Genomic DNA, 23,584 nt, shown 5'->3' with positions numbered 1-23,584 from the left:
AGTTTTATAGACTAAGGATGCCTATGAAAATACTAAATTATATGAAGGGTTTAAGGGTCACACATATGTTCAGTGTCCAGTTATACGGCCATCACAACATGCATGCACATATTTTAAAGTAGCAATTCCGGCTACTCTAATTGAATTTTTACAGTATATGGCCTGGGGATTCCTCTATAGTTGAACTGAACTATTTCCAGCTCCGGGTTCCCAAGATGCTTACAGTTTTAGGTGCCGGTGTATTCTCTCCCTCCTGGGTGATTCAAAATGGCTATCAGAAGCTGCAACAGATTCCTATTGAATGGCCACTGTGTTTGAAGATACAGAAAGTGCACCGGCAACTCTCTGGGGGTTTTCAGCTCTGGGAGACCCCCCGGTAACAATACTATCAAAATGGAATTTTAATTCCGGATGCGATTTGCTGCTATGACGAGAAGCAGAAACCTAATGATTTACAGCAGTGACCTCAGGACGCCACATGCCACCTCTTTGTGACCGTGGGGCAATTGATTTCACTGTGCCTCAGGTATCAAAACAACAACCTCCCACACCAAAAAGAACATGCAGCAACATATGCTGGCACAGAGAATTTATTCAGCCCCCCCAATACTCAATCATTTTATTTAATAATTAAAAAATTATGATTTTAAAAACAATGTGGTATTTTTGAATGCCGTCACTGTTGTAATAAATCTGAAAATGTTTGTTTTTTAAAACTCGGCCTTGGTTCAAACGTTTTGAAACTACAGCTCCGACTTCCCCCAACTGGTACCTGATACAATGAGTAGATACTGTACACAGGTGGGAGGTATCCCTTTATTGCAAGCCCAATGCATGAAACTGGGCCCCCCCCCGGACATGGTTACACACTGTTCTTTTGGTAGCAAGCCCGTAAAAGAAAGGTCATATACAAGACCGCGCTAATTAGACAATGACTTCCATCAAAAGTTTAACAAAAAAAAAGCTAGAGAAAATATACAGGTGAAAGTGATGTCAGAAATACTGGAAAAAAAATAAATAAAAAATCATCAAGTTAAACATCTTTAAATATATAGGTTTGGAGCGATAGCAAGTGGGAAAACTCCGGGTCGCAAGTTTCCAGTATGAAGTTTACAAGCGTCCATGAAATCGCCCTGGTAAAATCATCAATAAAAAGATTAGATGCATGTTCCGCAACCAAAATTCATTTCCAACATGGTCTACAAGTGTTATGTAGAACTGTTTGAAAGTCGTCCAAAAATTAGATTAAACTAACAAACAGAAAACGAGAGCCTGTAATTCCAACTAAAACAGACTAAAACTCAATGCACAGTTTGCTGAGAGAATACTAACACTACGTATAGCCCTGATTATGAAAGTGTTGTGACTGCCAAAACTACAACAATTTGGGTGGGCAAATTTACTAATTCAACTCACCAAGTGGCTGTAAAAGGCTGATCATTTTCATATGCTCTGGATAGTAATATGCTCTATATTTCATGACTCATACTGTATGGTTCAAACTCGTTTCAGGTTGTGATACCTTTTAGTGGACAAACCTAGGTTCATACAGGAGATAAAATTAAAGTCTTCAGAGCTTTCAAAATTGCACATGGTTATTGTACTATAATATGTACCGTTACATATACGTACGTATATACCTATGTACTGACACTATAATTTCCTTTATTAAATACTCTCATGCGGGTCCACTAAACTGCAACAAACCTTCACTTCTCCAGGACCAGTACAGCTACTAGAACTTTGAAGTAATATAGTCCAATTACACATTTAATACTTTTGATGCGAGTATTTTAGGACTTCGATCAGGTGACACATTGTGTGCTCATTTGCATGTCATTTTCCAGAATCCCTTGCTGCAGTGGGAGCACTGTATGCTAGGTGATAATGGTGAAAGGCAGGGTTGCAGACCTGTCTAAGACATGTGAATGTGCTCACAATTGGATTTGGGTACATCAGAGAAAAGTTGCTTAGTACGTTGGCTACCTAAGGCTCTTTCGTGTGGGTAGAATGAGTAATTTTAAGATTAAGTTGCACACAGTACTTTCCCCCAAAAGGGTTTAATTTATTGGGCAGATAACCCTTACGTCATGCAGCATAGAACTTGGGGGGCCACACTGCAAACAAACAGATGGGGGAGAACTCTGGAAACATATTGTCCAACAGAGGGAATGTTGAATGCTATTTAGTACTTCATTAAATTTGACATACTGTTCAATGGAATAGGATTCTATGAAAAGTCAAGAATAAAGACAATACAGGCCCCTTTGAGGGTAAGATTGGTTAAACTATGGAGGGGGGGGGGGGGAGGGAGCAATTGCACATCATTCTGCATATGCCCAGCAAAGCAAGAGGTCTGGCTGGTCACGGAAGTTGCGCCCGACTTCCAGTCGCCGAGTCTGGCCCCCCACATGATGGCATAACAAACATAGCACTGACTTACATTCAAAAAGCCAATTTTAATACGACTATATTACTAAGCAATAGCAACACTGCCACGCCCAGAAGGTGTCTTCCAGACTGCCTGCTTGAAATGGGCGCTCTGGAAGTCCCACACTGCCTTCCCCTAATGATATAGGTATACTGTATATTGCATTTCAAAAAATATTTGGCAAGTTTGATAAGGAATGGCTTGATCAATTTACCCTTTAGTAACCACATGGTCATGAAGAATGCACAATGCACGCTTTCATACTTACCCCTTGCATACAAAAGAAGGTAATAAAGCATTGCTATAGCATACACAGTGTAAACTCCCTTCTTCCCACCTGATCCTCTAACCTTAATACACATCCCCATCTCCAACCTTACCCCATCAAACACACCCCTAACTAAAAAGGCATACAGGCCTAGCATCCAAATGTGGGTAATATGGATGTTGGACCATGTACAGGCATACCCCGGTTTAAGGACACTCACTTTAAGTACACTTGCGAGTAAGGACATATCGCTCAATAGGCAAATAGCAGCTCGCGCATGCGCCTGTCAACACGTCCTGAACAGCAATACCGGCTCCCTACCTGTACCGAAGCTGTGCGCAAGCGGGGAGACTATAGAGCCTGTTACACATGTGTTATTTACATTAGTTATGCACGTATATGACGATTGCAGTACAGTACATGCATCGATAAGTGGGGAAAAGGTAGTGCTTCACTTTAAGTACATTTTCGCTTTACATACATGCTCCGGTCCCATTGCGTACGTTAATGCGGGGTGTGCCTGTATCCCATAAAAAACACTTACCCCATCCACTGTAAGGTCTTCCTGGGGATTCTGGTTTAGGAACCCCCCCAGAACTAATCCATAAAGGTCCATCCCAACCACTTAATAAACAAGGGGCAAAAAATAAATAAAGAATATTTGGCTAACAAAAATGGCCACTTCCTGGTGTCTTTGCCCCCCAAATAAACGCAATAAAAAATCACTAAGATAAATAATTTAGCCTGGTTGAACGAAAGCCTAATCCTGTTGGGCCCCAATGAAAAATATCCTTGACTTGTATTTCTTCTTTATCTCCTTTCTTTACATCAGACACCCATCCTCGTGTCCTCTCCTGACCTTCCACTGCTATGGTATGTGGGGGGAAGGGGGTGGCTCTTACTCATGACACCAGGCCTCAGGCTTCAGTTTCTTAGCATCTTTAAAAAAAAAAAATACTGTACGTATAACATTGTTTTGTCTTTGCCATCAAAAGGCAACCGAGTGACTATTTTTACTAAAAATAATTTTGATTTGTAATTTTTTTTTCATGCAATCACTCAACATGAGCCCTTATGGATTAGTTTGGTGGGTTCCCTGACAATGAAGACCAATGAGAAAGTTTCTGTGGATGGTACAAGTTGTTTATTTCTATCATTAACCTCATAGGTGTATACAGGGCTAGCTAAACCCTTTATGACTAGATGGCTGAATGGCACAAAAGTAGTTAATCACAGGTCATTGACGTGTACAGTATTTGCTTATTGACAGTGTTTATTTATACTGGTTATTTTTTTTAACTTATGGCCTACATTCCTATCAGCCACATTGCTAATAGACCTGTAGGCCTCCTTAGAAGAAGGGTGCTATCGGGGTGGGAGATGGGGTAGGTGTTCCTGATAACGCACCTGTGTCCCAAAAATCCAAAGGCAGAATACAGGATTATTGGCACTATAATGTCCACTACTAGAGAGAAAAGGGACCTGGGAGTCACTATTTCAGCAGAGATATAGGTAACTGAGCAAACCTCAGCTACAGTACTGTATCCATGTCTGGAGACCATATCTATGGAAGCACGCAAATACATTGAAGAGTGTGCATAAAAGGCAACTAAGATGGTGCATGATTTTCAACATAAGAGTTATTAGGAAAGACTAAAGGACCTTACTATGTACAGCTAAGAGAATAGAAGGGATTGGGGAATATGATTGAATCAAATACATAAAAGGTTTTTCATAAAGGACAGGATGAAAGCATATTTCAAAGAAAAATAAATGCTAGAACAGGCCCGTCAAACTCAGAATAGCTTGGGGGCCAATTCTTAAGTCCGACTGCAAGATTCGGGCCGCACCAGGAAAAATAAAATACATAGCAACTATAACCCACGCAAACACTTTTTTTCTTGAGCTATCCCTATTAAAAATATGTAAATGTCGCTGGTATCTCTCCCCCTCTCTTCCCATCCAGAGAAGTCTCTAGAGAAGAAGAAACAGAATCCCGGTAAGTGGCCCTAAGAGGGGAAGGGAGACTGTCTCTCTCCCCTCTCTCTCCTTCACCCACTGTTCCCCCCCCTCCACTCTGTCTCACTCTTCCTATCTTGCTCCCCATCTGTTCCTCTTTCTTCCCCTCAACACACATGCACAATACCCCCCTCCCTCACAACACACACACACACACACACAATACCCCCACAATACACAAACAGCAGGGTGAAAACTCTGGAAACATACGGTCTAACAGAGGGAGTATTAAAGACCACCTGTACAATAGTTGATCAACATTTCCTTTTACAATAATACAGGACTGGTGAAAAACCCCAGAAATATTAAAGCAGCAGTTCGTACTAATTGCCGTTTAGTTTGTATTTAATTTGTTTGCCAACTTTAAGAAATATATTCTTGCCTTTTGCAACACAGTTTTTATTTCTCAAATCTGATGCTCAGTTCAGGAGATAAGTGTTTGAAATATTAACTTTCTGGGAGGTTAAAAATGAGCTCTCCCCGGAGCCTAATGCTTTAAAGGGAATTTGACTATTTGAGGGTTGATTAGATATACAATTTTTTTTAAAGACGATATCTTAACTAGGTTGGGAACAAAGGGAGGTTAAGCAATGGTGTGTTTAGAGGTACAGTATAGCAATTGTTCTCTAGGAGGGAGGTTCGGGATGTGGTTGATATCAATTAATGAATTAGTCCCTTAACTCTTTGGCTGCAAGAGGGGCCGCGGCACCTTTGGCAAACCAGTCATGTGATCGTGGTGTCCCTTAACCCAAAAACGGAAGAGTCCTCCTTTTCCATTTCCCTGCATTACAGATCACCCTAGAAAAGGAGCACCCTAAGGGCATGCTGTACAGACTACCTCATGGGGCGCCTGGAGAGCCAGATCCCATGACCTAGTGGCTATGTCTTGGGGCGCCCAAAGGGTTAAGGTTATCTCCTTCATGCAGATCTCTAAAAAGCAAGCAGAGGCGAAACGAGGGGGGGCCCAGCAGCTTATGGGGCACAGGTCAGGCAAGCAGTGACGGGTGGAGAAGGATGGTGGTGGCAGAAGAAGGCTGAGGTTAGCGGTGGCAGAGGAGGGCGCCCTATCCCAGCAGTCTGACCCAGAAGTCAGTTACAACTTCTGGTGCCATCTGCCACTCCACAGCTAGGAGCTGGAGACTGGGCACTTTTAGATTGGTGGGATGGGAGAATTGGAAGAGATGGATTGAAGAGGGGCACTGAGAGATGGAGGAGGGAGGGAGAGAGATAGATGGAGGAGGGGGACGTGAGAGATGGATGGAGGAGGGAGGTGAGAGATTGATGGAGGAGGGGGGTAAGAGATGGATGGAGGAGTGGGGTGAGAGATGGATGGGGGTGAGAGATGGATGGAGGAGAGGGTGAGAGATGGATAGAGGAAGGGGGTGATGGATGGAGGAGGGGGGTGATGGATGGAGGAGCAGGATGACGGATGGAGGAGAGGGATGATGGATGAAGGAGGGGGTGATGATGGAGGGGGTGATGGATGGAAGAGGGGGTTTGAGAGATGGATGAATAGAGGGGGGTGAATGAATGGAGGGGAGAGAGATGGATGGAAAGAATAAGGGGGAGAGAATAGGGGGGAAGGGGGGATGGGACAGAGAACAGAGAATGAGGAGGGCGGGGAGAGAGAATGAGGGGAGGGAGATAATGGGGCAAGAGGGGTGTTTGTGGGGGAGAAAAATGGGGGAGAGAGGGTGAAGTGTGTGTGGGGAGGAGAGAGGGTGGAATGTGTGTGGGGGTAGTGTGTGTGAGAGAGTAGAGATTGTGTTGGGGCGGGGGGCAAGTCCCACCGACATACAAATACAGTTAAAAGTTCCATGATTGTTTTGCCTTGGTTCTATAAATTGGGGTGGGCGGTGCAGTTTGTGGAACTTGCCTCAGGAGAAAGACTACCTGGTCCCTCCTATGCATATCAGGAAGAGCCCTCAGATTAGAGAATAAAGAATTCAGTGGGAAAACTGGTGGTCAACGGAAACATCAGATTTTGCTTTTTACCGTTTCTTTAATTCGATCTTCATTTCTACACTGGAGCGAACCATGAAGGTACAGGACTATCTAGCATCCGTGATAATAATGCAATGTAATGTTTCTATAGCGTCCTGAATTACACTTTAAATACATTTTAAACAAGGAGGTATGATGAACATACTGTATAGAACATACTGAGATTTTGCTGCCAAGATGTGTCTTTTAAGGATTTCTTCTAAATGGTGGTCACGACTTCCATGTTTTGTAAGTAACATATTTAACCTTCTTTTGTTTCATTTGATCTAGTAACATAAGGCTTCTATTTTCTCAAATGTACTGTATATACCTGTTACTGTTTCTAAGGCTTCCAAAGCTAGAATAGCAGATGTTGAAATGTGATGAAAAGAGATTCTATGTTTTATTAAAGAAAGCTTGCATTAAAACTTTAACATTTAATGTTTTTGAATGAGTAATAGTTTAAAGGGAGTGGTAATTTGCCCTGGTTGTTATATTTCATAGTCCCAGGACAGTAAGAGGAAATATCAGACACTGAGTTTTTACTGTAAAACTATCCAGCAACACTTGTTTTCCAGTGGAGTCACAGCCAAGTTGACTCGATCTTCCATAAGGCTGCCAAAAAGAGTCTGTGGTACAGTGTATAACAGTGGAAAGCCCTCTCCCACGGCTATTAGTGACCATTCATTTGGGAGCCTGGGAAAATGCCTCTGAGCAGCAGAGTTATCTGGAGTTGCCTGGCAGGTGTTTGCTTCCCAGAAAAATCTGGCACCTGCTTAACTCTGTTGCAGCATCCAGTAAAGTCTTCTCCAAAACCAAAGAACAGACCTAATAAGGTATGTTGCACCCCCCAAAAAAAAAAAATATATATATATATATATATATATATATATATATATATATATATATATATACACACACAACACCCAATGGTGTGTGTGTGTGTGTGTGTGTGTGTGTGTGTGTGTGTATATATATATATATATATATATATATATATATATATATATATATATATATACATATACACACACACACCATTGGGTGATATATATATTTTAACATATATATATATATATATATATATATATATATATATATATATATATATATAATCCAGCTAACTAAAGCTATTGACCTGCATATTCCTTGATGTCCTAGTTTTCTTTATCACCTTTTTCATTCTCAAAATAATTTGTACAATATACACAACTTGTTTCAGTGTTTTTCCTTTACTGTACATATGAAAAAAACACATTGCATATCACTAATAATCGTTCCTTGGTAGGAGCACGCAGGACAGGACCAGGATATCCCCAATGTCAGCAGTGAGTAATCCATTTACTTCATTTATGTGATCAGTCGCACACACGGTTACCTAGACCACCACATAAGACTTACCTATATGGCTAGTGGCATAATCTATGGGAGTGTGTTTAACATTGGACTATCTGGAATCCTGAGTCTTATGAACTGTCCTATGCTATGAAGATGTTTATATTTTTATATCATGATCAAACATTGCCTACTCCTGGTTAGCATCACAAGTGGGAATTAACCCCCCCCTTCCCTTCCATTTACTGTACATATGAAAAAAACACATTGCATATCACTAATAAGAGTTAAATGAATTGCAACAACCAATAGTTGATGCAGAACATTAAAGCATTTTATTTGCTAAGGAGGTTAAACCTGAAATAAGTGATCCGTTTCTAAAAATATACTCTGCAAGGGACTGTATTTAATCCAAGTTACAAAGCCTTCTGAGAAGATTATGTGACAAGGTCTATCTACACTACAGTGGAAAATATGCAAGTAACTGGAATGGTCAATGCTTGCAATGTTTAAACCTCTTCACTGCTGTAAGGCCTTGCAAAGCAGAGAACAGGTTTGGATGTGTTGCTTGCTCCAAGGCACGTCCCATGGTTTCTCCTGTCATACTGTACCTTTTTTCTTCTCTAGACTGAATAGAAGATCTGCTTTGCTTCTTTGATTGATTCATTTTTAAGCTACATGTAGGTTTGATTGCAGGTCACAATGGATGGAATAAGAAAAACAAATACACAATAACAACATGAAAATAATTAAGCGAGATTACATGGTAAGTCTATGGATCTAAAATGTCAAATATGAGTGACGGTCAATTTACATATTCATCATATAATTGAGTTTAGTGTTGTGAGTTGTGCTGCTTGCACCACACATAATTTATGTTTTACAGCTAAACACAGTCATAGTTTATTGTAACACAAAGAGTCCATTTGTCAGACTGTATATAGCACACTGTTGACGTCACAGAAAATAATTTTTTGGTAACCAATGCATTGCATTTACACTTTTTGTAACAGCAAAATGATTATCCAAGAGCTTTGCATAAGACTGTACAATAAAGATGACTGTATTTGTATTATTTGCAATATTTTCTGTTATCGAACACAGCACAAATACATTGACATACTGTCGTTTATTCAGATTGTTTGTTCACATACACTGGTGTGAAAGTTTCCACAACTGAAATCCTGAAATGCCGTGCAGAACTGAGCATGTGACTAAATCTTTCTTTGCCAAGTTGTACTCCTTTTAAGGAACTGAAATGGAATGTATGGGAAATAACTTTTAATTAGCATATAAATGAGAATGTAAACTATGTCATTAAAAAAAAAAGTTACCAAGGGCAGAAGTCCAAAGAAGAAAAAAACCATCCAAAACGAAACCTTTCAATCTAAGTTACACTGTTTTTGTTTCAGCACGAGCTAGAAACATCGATCCTCTGAAGTGGTGATATTCTAGCTATGGCTCTTTAAAGCTCAGAGTGTGGCTGTTTAACCAATGAATGTTTCAACACTATACAGTACTTAATAGGGCAATAAGGACATTGCAATGTGCACTTTGAGTCTCAGCCCACCGCTAAAGCTTCTCATTTATTAACTGCAGAGTGGAATACAGAGTATTCATGTTATAAAGAAATCATTGCATCTGGCAAGAAGAATGTGAAATGTACTGTACAGTAGTTACTGCTATTCTATATACCTGACTTTAAAGTAGCCAGCCACATCTCACAAACCTAACATTTAGCCTATTCTAATTGTGCAAACTGTGAGGTCTCCTGCTGTAATACTGCAATACTTCTAATATATTTGGGAAGACAATTGTGCAGAAGAAAGGTAACTGATTTAAAAGGGCTTACACCTTTGTCCAGGATGGCTGCTCGGAAGCTGCCTGCTAACAAGGCAATAAGCAATGGCACTATTATTGGTTGCTTGCACTCATTACATTAACGCAGCTTCCTGGCAGTAGACATTTGTTTTTCATTCTGCAATGGACTAGGTTCGGGAAGCAATAACTCGAAAACCCGAGGATCCCCTCTGTAAGAAATACCAAATTTTAGGGGAATAAGTTCAATAACCACTAGAATTACTATGGGATAAAAAAAGAAATAGAAAAAGACACTTGTGTGGTGCTCAAAAACACATGGTAGATAATGCTTAAGCTGCTTAGAATTAAACAAATCCTTCAATGGTGTACCCTTCCAGTAACAGGATATAGATGCACTAGTCTCAAACACACAATGTATTAACTGGAAAAAATCTCATTATGCACTACGGTGAAGATTCAACACACTCTGGTGTCCAGAAAAATATATACATCAATGAATAAGAAACTCACATGTAGGTGTCTTGAAGTCAGTTCCACTTGTCCTGGGATACTTGGTGTGCATCCGCTTGAGATTGGTAGCAGAGAAAAAAAACCGGAGAGAAAGGCAGAGCACTACATCTCCATTGAAAAAAGTAGTATTACAGAGAAAACGTTCCCATGATAAAAAATAGAAGAATTTATTGGATCAAAAACACAGACATATAGGTCATTTAACAGCACCTACGCGTTTCAGGCATAAAGCCCTATATCAATGGAGATGTAGTGCTCTGCCTTTCTCTCCGTTTTTCTCTAATATGGGATAAAACTGAACTGGTGAAAGAAGTAGAAATTATTTTTTGCTTGTAATGTATGAAGCTCTATAAAATAGAATGTACTTCCAATCAAACTTCTATTATAGTAGATTTCCATTATATATATATATATATATATATATATATATATATATATATATACAGTGGTCGACAAATCACTCAAAAATCTACTCGCCGAACACAAAAATCTACTCGCCACCTAGTCCCGCCCCCAACCCCGCCCTGCTTAAATTTTTTTTTTTTTTTTAATAAATTCCTAGTAAGGACAACATTCGTTTTTGACATAAGTTTATTTATTGTATTACATTATACTAAAATTAGTCCTGGTTACGTGTGTATGTGTGTGTGTGTGTGTGTGTGTGGAAATGTCGGATTTACAAAAAAAAGCCAGGTGTGAATGACTAGTTTCCTGCACCCTATATCCAGTGTCTGGACGCCCCCGCTTCACAATATCTAAAGCAGCAATCCCAGCTGGGATCTTACCTGATCCGCAGTCCCTCAATGTCCAGGTACCGTCATTCCCGCAATGTTATACATTGGAGGGGAGGTGTTCCGTACCTGTCTTCTGGGTTAGGGGGGGTTCCGATGTCTTCCGTGTGAAGCTTGAGTCAGATCTGGAAGAAAGCAGTTTAGGTTATTTTGGTGTAGTATAGGGCAGTTAAGATATATAGGGTAAATAAGAGATCCAGATCCAGAGAGAGTGAGTGAGAGAGTGTGGGGGAGAGAGAGAGTGGGGGGGAGAGAGAGAGAGAGTGGGGGAGAGAGAGAGTTGGGGAGAGAGAGAGTGTGGGGGAGAGAGAGAGAGAGTGTGGGGGAGAGAGAGAGTGTGGGGGAGAGAGAGAGTGTGGGGGAGAGAGAGAGAGTGGGGGAGAGAGAGAAAGTGTGGGGTAGAGAGAGAGAGAGTGTGGGGGAGAGAGAGAGTGTGGGGGAGAGAGAGTGTGGGGGAGAGAGAGTGTGGGGGAGAGAGAGAGAGTGTGGGGGAGAGAGAGAGAGTGTGGGGGAGAGAGAGAGAGAGAGAGAGAGTGGGGGAGAGAGAGTGGGGGAGAGAGAGTGGGGGGGAGAGAGAGAGTGTGGGAGAGAGAGAGTGTGGGGGAGAGAGAGTGTGGTGGAGAGAAAGTGGGGGAGAGAGAGAGTGTGGGGGAGAGAGAGAGAGAGAGTGCGGGGGAGAGAGAGAGAGTGTGAGAGAGAGAGTGTGTGTGGGGGAGAGAGAGAGAGTGTGGGGAGAGAGAGAGAGTGGGGGAGAGAGAGAGAGTGTGGGGGAGAGAGTGTGGGGGAGAGAGAGAGAGTGTGGGGGGGAGAGAGAGAGTGTGTGGGGGAGAGAGAGAGTGTGGGGGAGAGAGAGAGTGTGGGGGAAAGAGAGAGAGTGTGGGGGAGAGAGAGAGAGTGTGGGGGAGAGAGAGAGTGTGTGGGGGGGAGAGAGAGTGTGGGAGAGAGAGAGTGTGGGGGAGAGAGAGAGTGTGGGGGAGAGAGAGAGTGTGTGGGGGAGATAGAGAGTGTGGGGGAGAGAGAGATTGTGGGGGATAGAGAGAGTGTGGGGGAGAGAGAGAGAGAGAGAGTGTGGGGGAGAGAGAGAGAGTGGGGGAGAGAGAGAGTGGGGGAGAGAGACAGAGTGTGGGGGAGAGAGACAGTGTGGGGGAGAGAGAGAGTGTGGGGGAGAGAGAGTGTGGGGAGGGAGAGAGAGAGTGTGGAGGAGAGAGAGAGAGAGAGTTTGGGGGAGGGAGAGAGAGTGTGGGGGAGAGGGAGAGAGTGTGGGGGGGGAGGGAGAGAGTGTGGGGGAGAGAGAGAGAGTGTGTGGGGGAGAGAGAGAGATAGAGTGTGGGGGAGAGAGAGAGTGTGGGGGAGAGAGAGAGAGTGGGGGAGAGAGAGAGTGGGGGAGAGAGAGAGTGGGGGAGAGAGAGTGTGGGGGAGAGAGAGAGTGTGTGGGAGAGAGAGAGAGTGTGGGGGAGAGAGAGTGTGTGGGGGAGAGAGAGAGAGTGGGGGAGAGAGAGTGTGGGGGAGAGAGAGAGAGTGGGGGAGAGAGAGTGTGGGGGAGAGAGAGTGTGGGGGAGAGAGAGAGTGTGGGGGAGAGAGAGAGTGTGGGGGAGAGAGAGAGAGAGTGTGGGGGAGAGAGAGTGTGGGGGAGAGAGAGAGAGTGGGGGAGAGAGAGAGAGAGTGGGAGAGAGAGTGGGGGAGAGAGAGAGTGTGGGGGAGAGAGAGAGAGTGTGAGGGAGAGAGAGAGAGAGAGTTGGGGAGAGAGAGAGTGTGAGGGAGAGAGAGAGGGTGGGGGAGAGAGAGAGAGTGTGGGGGAGAGAGAGTGTGGGAGAGAGAGTGTGGGGGAGAGAGAGAGTGTGGGGGACAGAGAGAGAGAGTGTGAGGGAGAGAGAGAGAGAGAGTGGGGGAGAGAGAGTGTGGGGGAGAGAGAGAGTGTGGGGGAGAGAGAGTGTGTGGGGGAGAGAGAGAGCGTGTGGGAGAGAGAGAGCGTGTGGGGGAGAGAGAGTGTGTGGGGGAGAGAGAGAGAGTGTGGGGGAGAGAGAGAGAGTGTGGGGGAGAGAGAGTGTGGGGGAGAGAGAAAGTGGGGGAGAGAGAGAGAGAGAGAGAGTGGGGGAGAGAGAGACTGGGGGAGAGAGAGTGTGTGTGGGGGGGAGAGAGAGAGAGAGGGGGAGACACAGAGGGGGGAGACACAGAGAGGGGGAGACACAGAGGGGGGAGACACAGAGGGGGGAGAAACGGTGGATGACACACACAGAGGGTGGGTGATACACAGAGAGAGAGAGGGTGGGTGACTGACAGGGGCAGGGGTGACTGACTGATTGGGGCAGGGGTGACTGACTGACTGGGGCAGGGGTGACTGACTGACTGGGGCAGGGGTGACTGACTGACTGGGGCAGGGGTGACTGATTGGGGGGGGTACCTCTGGTGTCACACACATACTCCCATACACACATGCACACACACACACAAAAACACACACACACACACACACACACCCATTCTCCCATATATACACACACACACACACACACACACACACACACACACACACACACACACACACACACTCTCCCATATATACACACACACAAACACACACACACACACTCTCTCTCTCTACACACACAGGGGGGGGAGGAAAGGCCGCGACCAGCACCACCACCACCACGCTCCTCCCCACCCACCCGCGCCCATCTCCCGCTCGTGGGGGGGGGGGGGGCAGGCCGACATTCTCCCCCCCCCATACCTCACGCTGGCGTAGTGGAAGCTTTGGGGAGGTGGCAGGATGGGTGGGAGTCATGTGGTGAGGTGTCCCCCAGCGGGCACCCCAGGGGACAGTCAGCCCCGCCGTGGCCGCCACTGCCCTGCTCCCCTCGCCGGCATGTACCGCAGTGCGCGGCCAAGCAGGTTTGCAGGCTGCATCTTCCCCCCACCTCGTGGCGGCATGAAGCTAGTGGGCGGGCGGGCAGACCGGCACCCCCCCCACCTCATGTGGCGGCTGTGCCGTCATGAAGATAGCTAGCGGGCGTAGTGTAAGCTTTGGGGAGGCGGCAGGGTGGGTGGGAGGCACGTGGTGAGGGCCCCCCCCGCGTACGCCAACCGGGCTGCAGCAGAGGGGACCTCCCGCCCCGGGCAGCGATCGGTGGATCGAGGGACATGAGGAGGGGAGGGGAGGGGAAGGGGGCAGGAGGAGGGGAGAGCTAATGCAAAGGCGCATACTGGCGGCAGAGGGCCACGGTGGTGGTGAGTAGGGAGCCATGTGGGGATCAGGGGGATTGCACGGGTTGTCTTGCAGGAGGCAGGGAAGGAGCAGAGGGGCCGCAGCATGGAGAGATTGGAGAGTACTTACTCTCCAACAGATCACCAGGCAGAAAGAATGGCCGCTCGTTGGGGCGGGCTCATATAGAGCCTGGCCGCGCACCCACAAAGCCTGGGAGCAAGCGCCAATCAGCTGTCAGGTAGGGGGAGTTTTTTTTTTCTCAGCGCGAGCAGGGAAATTTAAAAAAACAAACATGTGTGCTGCTTGGGCCAATAATTGCTCGCCCAGAGGTTAAATCCACTCGCCCCGGGCGTGTAAATGTATAGGATTGTTGAACACTGTATATATATATATATATATATATATAAGGAAAAAAAGAGGAGAGAGCGCACGCCCATAGCGTAAAATTGTAGATTTAATGAGGGGAACATCCCTTGTGCAGTTCCTACGTATTCTGTGGAACTGCCCCAAGGGAATATTGTTGAGCCAGTGTTTGTGATGATTGCTGGACGCATGAACGTAGCACAGACACAGACTTAAAATGTGTGGTGTTGATAATATTTAAATCTGTGTCTGTGCTCAGGGCCAGATCCAGAAAGACAGTTGACGAATTGCTAATATCAAATGTAAATTTTAAACCAAACGGATTGTCGCTGAAGGAACTCAAGATTCCGGATAGAACCGACTCCTCTCCATCCCAAATGATAATGATATCATCTATGAAACGGCCATAGTATACGAGACCCGCCCCAAGCAAGATGTTCTGCCACACATAGGACTGTTCCCAGTGCCCCATAAAGAGGTTGGCATAGCTAGGAGCGAATCTCGTGCCCATGGCCGTTCCACAGATTTGGAGGTGAAAATTTTCTTCAGATAAAAAATAATTGTGCGTGAGAATGAAGTGAATGCTTTGTAAAATAAATGACTTGTGCTTTTCTGGAAATAGTGGGTCCCTGTCCAACCAATACTTGATTGCCTCTAACCCCTTGGTGTGTTCAATGCCGTGACTGACGAAACGCGTCAGGGAGCGTCATTACGTCAGACGCACTGACATTGAAGTCAATACCAAGCGCTGGAGCGGACCTATCCATGCGCAAGTGCTACCGACACTATACGGAACTACTTTCTTGGACTTTCAAACAGCACACCAGCCCTGGAAATCTGTGGGGACGTCGATCCTTTACCAACGGAGCCTGGGATTGCCCCAAGAGCTTGCAGTTTTAACCGGATGGTGGTGATTATTATCACATATGCTTGATTTTATTGTACTTTTGTAAGTGCGTTTTTTACCCCCCCTCCCCCCCATTAAATCTACAATTTTACGCTATGGGCGTGCGCTCTCTCCTCTTTTTTTCCTTTTAGATACCTTGTGGACGCGGTTTGTCCACATTGAGAGCTGCCGGAGACCCTGCATACCAGCACCCATATATTTTTACTGGAACTATTTGAGTACTGGTTTTCCTTTTTTTTGCTTTTTTCTTTATATGTTGTTTATATTTGGTATGGGCCCACTATATGATCTTTAGGTTTATGTGTAAAATTGCTCATGTTATCCAGGGATACACCCACAATAGTTCACATTTGATTTAGATTTATTTGAGCAATTACATCCACACTGGTTCACTTCTATCAGAGGCGCAGCTTTTTTCTTTTTCTGTTTGTCATATATATATATATATATATATATATATATATATATATATATATATATATATATATATATATATATTCAACCCTCATCGATTCACTGCTGGATGAAGGCCTCCCCAATAAACTTCTGGGAACTGCTGTTGCAAGACTCTCTTCTCTCCTTTGCTCCAACACATTTTCTGATTTCATCCTCTCATCTTACTTTTTGTCATTGGCTTGATCTTTTAATTTCCCTTAGAATACAGTTGAGTACCATCTTTGTCCAACTGTGGTAATTTATACTTGCGATGTGTCCAGCCCACTGCCATTGCAATTTCTTCAGTGTGATGCTGTCACAGACATTTGTTTGGGTTCAAACCAATTCATTCTTATTTTTGTTTCTTCGGTTAATACTCAGCATATATCACTCTATACTTTAAGAGCTTTTGAATTATCTTTGCATGTAGGGTCCACGTTTCACAACCATATGCGAGCAAAGAAAATCTCTGTAGGGGAGACGAAACGCGTCAGATTTATACACTCTGTGTATGTCTTTTTTCATCTGGATGAATAAATAATTATTTTACCTTTACTGCGCTTGGTTGATTCCTGATTTCGGAGAGAAGTGACCGCCATTACGACCATTTTCTCTGCATTACTCATCGGCTGGAGCACGCAGTATCGGCGTTCTACGGGGGCGTTCTGGCACAAATCAGCAACTACAGGCGGACACGGATAGACTATCGTGAGTACCGACCAGCTGATCGTCAAAGTGTGGGACACAGGGTGCGGTGAGGGAAGCCACTGAAGACTCCGTATCTTGTGGGATGTTCTGCAGCAGCGTTTTCACGGATGCTTTTGACTGTGTACTGCTTACTAGCCCCCCGCCCTGGGTGAGTCCATTTTAAACACACTAAGGACATTTACAAGCCATTCAGTATCACTTACCCCTACACTCTAATACAACCGAAGGATTCAAGAGTATGTTTATTATGTGATACACTTACTGCATTACTGCTATTGATAAGAGCACCAGCTTTGGAGGTTTATTCCTCATTTTTTTTCATATGCGAGCAAAAGCAGAATACCCTGGTCGAAAACTTTTCTCTTGTGGTACATTGGAAGGTTCCCTGGAAAAATAATCTTGTTTCTTCCAAATATGCTCCATCCCATCTTCATTCTTGATTTCATTCAAAAGGTTCCCATCCATTGTTACTTACCGGTAAAGGTCAAATATATATATATATATATATATATATATATATATATATATATATATATATATGTATATATGTATGTATGTATGTATGTATGTATGTATGTATGTATGTATGTATGTATGTATGTATGTATGTATATATATATATATATATATATATATACCACCCCGGAAGAAGTCGCACAGAGCGACGAAACGTACATCGGATCTTTGCCGACAGTACTGTGTCTCATGGTTAAAGTTTACATCATTAAATATATATATAACTCTACTATCCTACCAGTGAATGTGCGCATATGCATGTAGTTGTATTCAACCAGACGAGATTGCGGCACTCTGTAAGCGTCCATTACGCAAACAGATAAGATCACGACACTTTGTAAGCATTCATTATGCTAAAAATATGTATCAGCCTATAACTATAACTAACGAATTTGTAATATACTTCTCCATCGGCTGATGTGCCCCATATATGGGACAACCTATGGAAATGAAGTGTCCCGTTCTCAACATCTCCCTAATATAGGGTTAAAGAAATTTGAGTATATACGACTTTAATTCAGCTCTAATCCTGATACACCTGCTATACTTACCTTGAAACTATAGGAATTGATACCAGACGCTACGCATTGAGCGTCAAATATATGCGCAAACTAACTCTATCAGACTAAACATGAAGGTCTTTACTATTCAGTAGCCACCACTTTGGCTGGTATATAACCAGTTAAATATACTTTTTAGAGGAGTCCCTATCTCTCTTACCTTTCACTGGGAGACTGCCATTGCAATACTTCAGCACAAACTGTGGCGTATGCGCAGTCGGGTACACTGTACCTCGTATACATATATGATATACATTTTTAGTACACAGATTACCTGGTATCACTGGGACATCTTATGTAGAAGAGTCCCCTTTTTCTTTCACTTTTATCCTGTCTTTGGTAACCGTAACCGCATTATCTCACACGGACTGCGGCGCATGCGCAGCCCGACACTTTGTGTATTATAGGCTATATACATGCTCTATTCACTGATTAACACTTTGCTAGGCACTAATATGTCACATCAATATTTGGTATAGAGATATATTTAGTATCCCATACATCTATCAAACTTCATGATATTACTAGGGACGCCCAATTTGATATGAGAATGCTTTGAGCATCTCCACAGGTTACTATTTGGACACTTAGCCTGTACCTTCAATACACGTAGTAGGATTTTTCTGAAACACTATTCAGAGGAACTTCAACTATAGATATATACCCCCTATCTGGCTGTATATCTATTTTAACTATAAATGTACTATTATAATAAAATGTTTTTAAATTAGTATTTTCAGCTGCTTCTGACCGCTTTATTATATAAAAGGTCCGCAGTGCGCCATTATTTGGGATCTTTTGTGTATCTTGTTTTGGATACACCTCTCTAGGTAATAAATATATATATATTTCATTGTTCTGGGATTTGTTTTAAGAGTTCTTCGTAAATTAAATTATAGTGTATAGAGCGTTTGAAATCTCACAATCACTTTTTAAAATGTACTTTAATGTGAACTGCACTGTAAACTAAAAGCTCTGTACAATCTACAAGACAACTATTGGTTGGTCCCCTAAAAGGGAACACAAATCTACACTTATCCATTGCTAACACATCTTCTAGAACTTTGAACTACTGTATATTGTTCTATGTTGTAACTGGGGAATAATCAACTGTTTTACTTAATTATTTGATTTAAGATTATTTGGCAGAACACATTCTACAAAGCCATTTATTTCAGTTATTTAAGCATGCAGTAAAAAGCTATTGAATGAGAACATGTGTATTCTTGTATTCTGTGGTATGTGCTGTTTTGAGTCGGGCTTTCAGTCCTTCATTTAAAAGCTATTAGAGGGGAAGTCCTACATAAGACATAAAACTTGTTGGCTAATGCCTTCGAAAAATACAAGTATCAAATATTTTTTTTTAGCATTTTTAAACATTGACCCTGGAATATTTGGAAACATTTTACCTTGATGCAAACCCCCTCAATGGGGTTACCAGTTTGCTGGAAGTGGTTACTAGTAGTGCGGTATATGCTAGGCCCCACCCTGGGTTGCCACATGGATATTGACATCACAGAGAAGTATATAGGAGAGGAGAAAGGCTCTGGGAGGTTAGGTTCCTGGAATATAAGAGGAAAAGAGCCTTGGGGAGGAGAGATGGAGATAATGTTTCCAAAGTAATAGGAGAGATCACCCCCCTCCTTGTTTATGTTACAGATAGGGACAGTGACCCTTTAGTAAGGATCCACATGAGATGACCAATGGAAAGATGCAGGTTCTAGAAAGGGGAGACAGACACCACAGAGAGCCACATGCAGAGGGCTCCTTGGTGTCAGAGGTTGAGCTCTACAGGCAGATCCACCTATGTAGTCTGCTCAACCAGTAGGGAATTGGCAGTTCCCAATCAGGAATGGGATATAGTCTTTACCCGCACAGAACCGGCCACAATCTCAGTAAGGGCCCAAAGTAGACGGGGTATAACGGACGTTACTCTGAAGTGGTCCAATGCAAGTAACACAGCCAAGTATTTGCCCCTCCCTCTGAGTGTTAGTAGTGGGCACCTAGCGAAATACTGTGTCATAAGTAACAAAGAGTGATGTAAAGCAACGTACAACTATGTTGAGTATGTGTGTGAAGTGCCCCCGTGCCCGGGGACCTGTATAAAGATGTATGTATATCTTTATTTATATAGCGCTTCACAAAGAATACAGTACAGGGAATTATAATAATACAATAAGCGCAGCAAAATCAGACAATAGGAAAGGAAATCCCTGCTTCAAAGAGTTTACAATCTAAGTGGCATGATGGGAGACTTACAGAGACAGCAGGTGAGGGAATAAGTGTTGTAGATAGCAGTGCTTGGCCACAATGGTTGGTAGGAGTGTCTGTGGGTGTGGGACAATAACCATGTGTGGAGGCTATTAAGATGCTTGATTTGTCAGGCAAGTTTTAAGGTTAGTCAGTATTAAATCAGATTGGTTAACACCATTAGCAGGGAAAGAGGTGGCAGGGAGGTGTGGGTGAGAGCAGGTGTGCATATGGCTGGGTCCAGGATTAGGAGAGATATCTCCAGCAGCAGGAAGGAGTAGATAGAGGGTGTGAATAGAGGATTTGTGGAGGTGCTTTTTTATTGAGGGGTAAAGAAGTTGTCAGGAGAGAGGTGTATAAATAGATTGGAGTTGTACTACAAAGTTCCTGGTGCCCATAATTTTCATCCTTGCTACCTCATCGGCGAGCCACCTGAATTGAGGTAAACTATGCATGTGACCTTAGAATTAGGGTGGGGCATCTAAGACTGTCACTCCCACCCTCATTCAGTCCCAACAAGTAGTCCATGTTTTAAGTAAAAAAAAAAAAAATCAGCTTTTCAAAAATTGATTGTGCCTGATTTGTACTAGGATTACCACGACTACTACTGACTTATGATTTGTGTTGTCTTATGTGGCGATATAAGGGGCTATTTCTTAAAGTCTCCCGGTTGCAAAACCGGGGCAAAATAATAAAAGATTTAACATAGAGGAAAATCCAAGTGAAATTAATTGAGTAACCTCCTTTAATAAACCTGGTGTTTTTGTTTTATCAGTGTCACCCCCAATTTGTAACATAAGGTAAGCGATTCCTGAGCACTATGATTTAAAACTACTGGGGAAAAAACTGACAGTCGTTTTTCCCATTATAGTGAATCATCCATTAAAGTTTGGAAGCCATTATGGTCAGGAACCATCCAATGTTTATCACTGAAAGTCTTTTAAGAGATGGAGTAACAAAAACAGCAATTAGTTTATAGTCTATTTTATATTATGTTCTGGAATGTTAAGTATTCCATTCAAGCCAAGAAAAAGAAAATATGTGCCCCTTTGAGGGGGGAAGGGAGTAGGGGAGGGGGGAAGGGAGTGGGGGGGGGGAGGGAAGGGAGTGGGGGAGGAGGGAAGGGAGGGGGAAGGGAGTGGGGGAGGGGGGAATGGGAGGATGGGGTGGAGGGGTAAGGGGGGAATTGCACATCATTCTGCGAGTACCCAGCAGAGGAAGAGGTCTGGCTGGTCATGGAAGTTGCGCCCCAGTCTGGCCCTCCCACATGATGGCATAACAAACATAGCACTGACTGACATTCTTAAAGCCAATTTTAATATGACTATATTACTAAGCAGTAGCAACACCGCCACCCCCAGACGGTGTCTTCCAGACTGCCTGATTGAAATGGGTGCTCTGGAAGACGCAGACTGCCTTCCCTAATGATATAGGTATATATTGCATTGCAAAAAATATTTGCCAAATTTGATAAACAATTGCTGTTTACATGTTCCCTTTGCCCTAGAATAGTGAAACGTCTTGTGGGTAAGTTTTATTTTGGATATTTGGGTCGAAATACAATTATTTTGTTTGCAGGAATTTGGGGGCCAAAGTTACCGGTGGTCCCCTAATTCTCCCCGGCGTGCAGGCACCATTTGCCGGTACGATGGTGGAATTACATCGGGGCTGCCCAGTGTCCCCCAGGCTCCTGGTTTTCGAGCCCAGATATCCCAGATCCCTCTCCCGCACATATATGGGTCCCCCTAAGAGATATTGTGTAATAAAACATTTTATTATGAGTTGTGCATTTACTATAAATGTCTATTCAGCCAGCCTGCTGTGGGGAGGACTCTCTGGTCTGCCCAGTAGGTGGCAATGGGTTGACTGGGGGGAGCGGCAGAATGTTGGCGCTTTTACCATTGGTCAATTCGTATGTCCCGCCCACAGGGCATCCCGAGCCATCTTGGCACGCCCCCTCCTAGGACCTAGCCAAAGGACGAGCCAATATTCCTATTGGCTGGTGGGAAGGAATTCCCACACTCTGATTGGTCGCTCCTCTTTCTTCCATGCTGAACATAGAACAGCGGAAGGTATATAAGGAGAAGCCCCAGTCAGAGAACCAGACAATCTTGTGGCTTGAGTCGATGACACGAGGGCCGTTTTTTCAAATGTGCTCTGTTCCATATAGCAGAGCAACCGGCTTCGTTTTGAAGCTAGGAAAGTCTGCCCTGCAGAGACTAAGTCAGACGCAAAGTCCAAGTTCAGGCTTTGGAAAGTAGTGGTCGCGGCTAGGAGCTTTAGCCGAAAAGAGAACCAGGAAGCCCGGGTGTATATCCCGGTCAGGGTAAGCCTTCCGAAGCAGGTGCCCTGCACCTATTTTAGCCCAGATTTCACCCCCAGTGCCCCAGTAAGTGTGTATATTTCCTGTATCTTTGTATTTCACTGGCTGTACGCGGATTTACCCAGATCAACCTCATTTTATTCCACTACTGTGTTTTGTCTAGTGAAGGATCCCGGTATAAATGTGTTAAAGGTCCTGGTCTCCGTTAACAGGCTGAATGGCACAAAATTAGTTATTGACACCTGTCATTGATGTGTATGTGCTTATTGACAGTCTTTATTTATACTGGTCATTTTTTTAACTTATGGCCTACATTCCCAGTCACTTGAGAAAGAGCTTTGTACAGCTCGAAACGTTGTGTGTGCCTAGAATAAATTTCTTTTCTACAAATCCGTAGTGCCCTGGATCCTCCTCTTTGTTCATATCTACTGAAAATCACACCTGACAGGTTTTTTCCCTGAACCACGGAGCACCGGTACTTCTATGTCGCAAGTATATTGCTTTTATTATATACATTCAGGTGTGCAGACATAACTCTTTATTGTACTACATTCCCATCAGCCACATTGCTAATAGACCTGTAGGCCTCCTTAGAAGAGGGGTGCTAGCGGGGCGGGATGTGGGGTAGGTGTTCCTAATAACGCACCTGTGTCCCAAAAATCCAAAAGCAGAATACAGGATTATTGGCACTATAATTTATTTATTTATAAAATGTTTTACCAGGAAGTAATACATTGAGAGTTACCTCTCGTTTTCAAGTATGTCCTGGGCACAGAGTTATAATGACAAATACATGGTAACAAATACATAGTTACAATGAGTGAAAAGGGTTATACAGTACATTATATACACAGTTAAAGATAATATATATTATAGGCGTATATAACAGTTACAGACCAGATTAAAATGTGAGACAGTTTAAGTTTTGTAAGAACTTAGACTGGTGGTGGAAGTGAGAGTCTCCTGTAGACCAGGAGTGCACAAAGTGGGGGCGGGGGGCAGCTGTTACAGAGGCCCCGCACTTCCCCGAAAGCATTTCAAATAAACGCCGGGGATCGCGTGAGGCCTCTGTAACTGGACTAACCTGGCTTTCCAACAATGCGTCTCCATGGCAACCCCGCAACGTCATTTGACACCGGAGCCGTGCAGGAGGGGGGGGGGG

General features: G+C 43.7%; 1 protein-coding gene across 3 annotated transcripts in view; it reads right to left on the bottom strand.

Annotated features, from left to right (window-relative positions):
* Positions 1-23,584, bottom strand: part of SLX4IP (SLX4 interacting protein) — a 191,545-nt gene that overhangs the window by 29,588 nt on the left and 138,373 nt on the right. The window contains exon 1 of one of the 3 annotated variants that reach the window (XM_075596042.1): positions 1,417-1,601. The exons of the other annotated variants lie outside the window; for them this stretch is intronic. Within the exon in view, the coding sequence (XP_075452157.1) occupies positions 1,417-1,480 (64 nt within the window). The 5' untranslated portion in view covers positions 1,481-1,601. Of the gene's footprint in view, positions 1-1,416; positions 1,602-23,584 lie in introns of those variants that run through there. 3 annotated transcript variants of the gene reach the window in all.

Source organism: Ascaphus truei, chromosome 4 (assembly GCF_040206685.1).
Source record: "Ascaphus truei isolate aAscTru1 chromosome 4, aAscTru1.hap1, whole genome shotgun sequence".
NCBI lineage: Eukaryota > Metazoa > Chordata > Amphibia > Anura > Ascaphidae > Ascaphus > Ascaphus truei.
The sequence above is the reverse complement of the archived record's forward strand: the minus strand, read 5'-3'. Positions and strand labels throughout refer to the sequence as shown.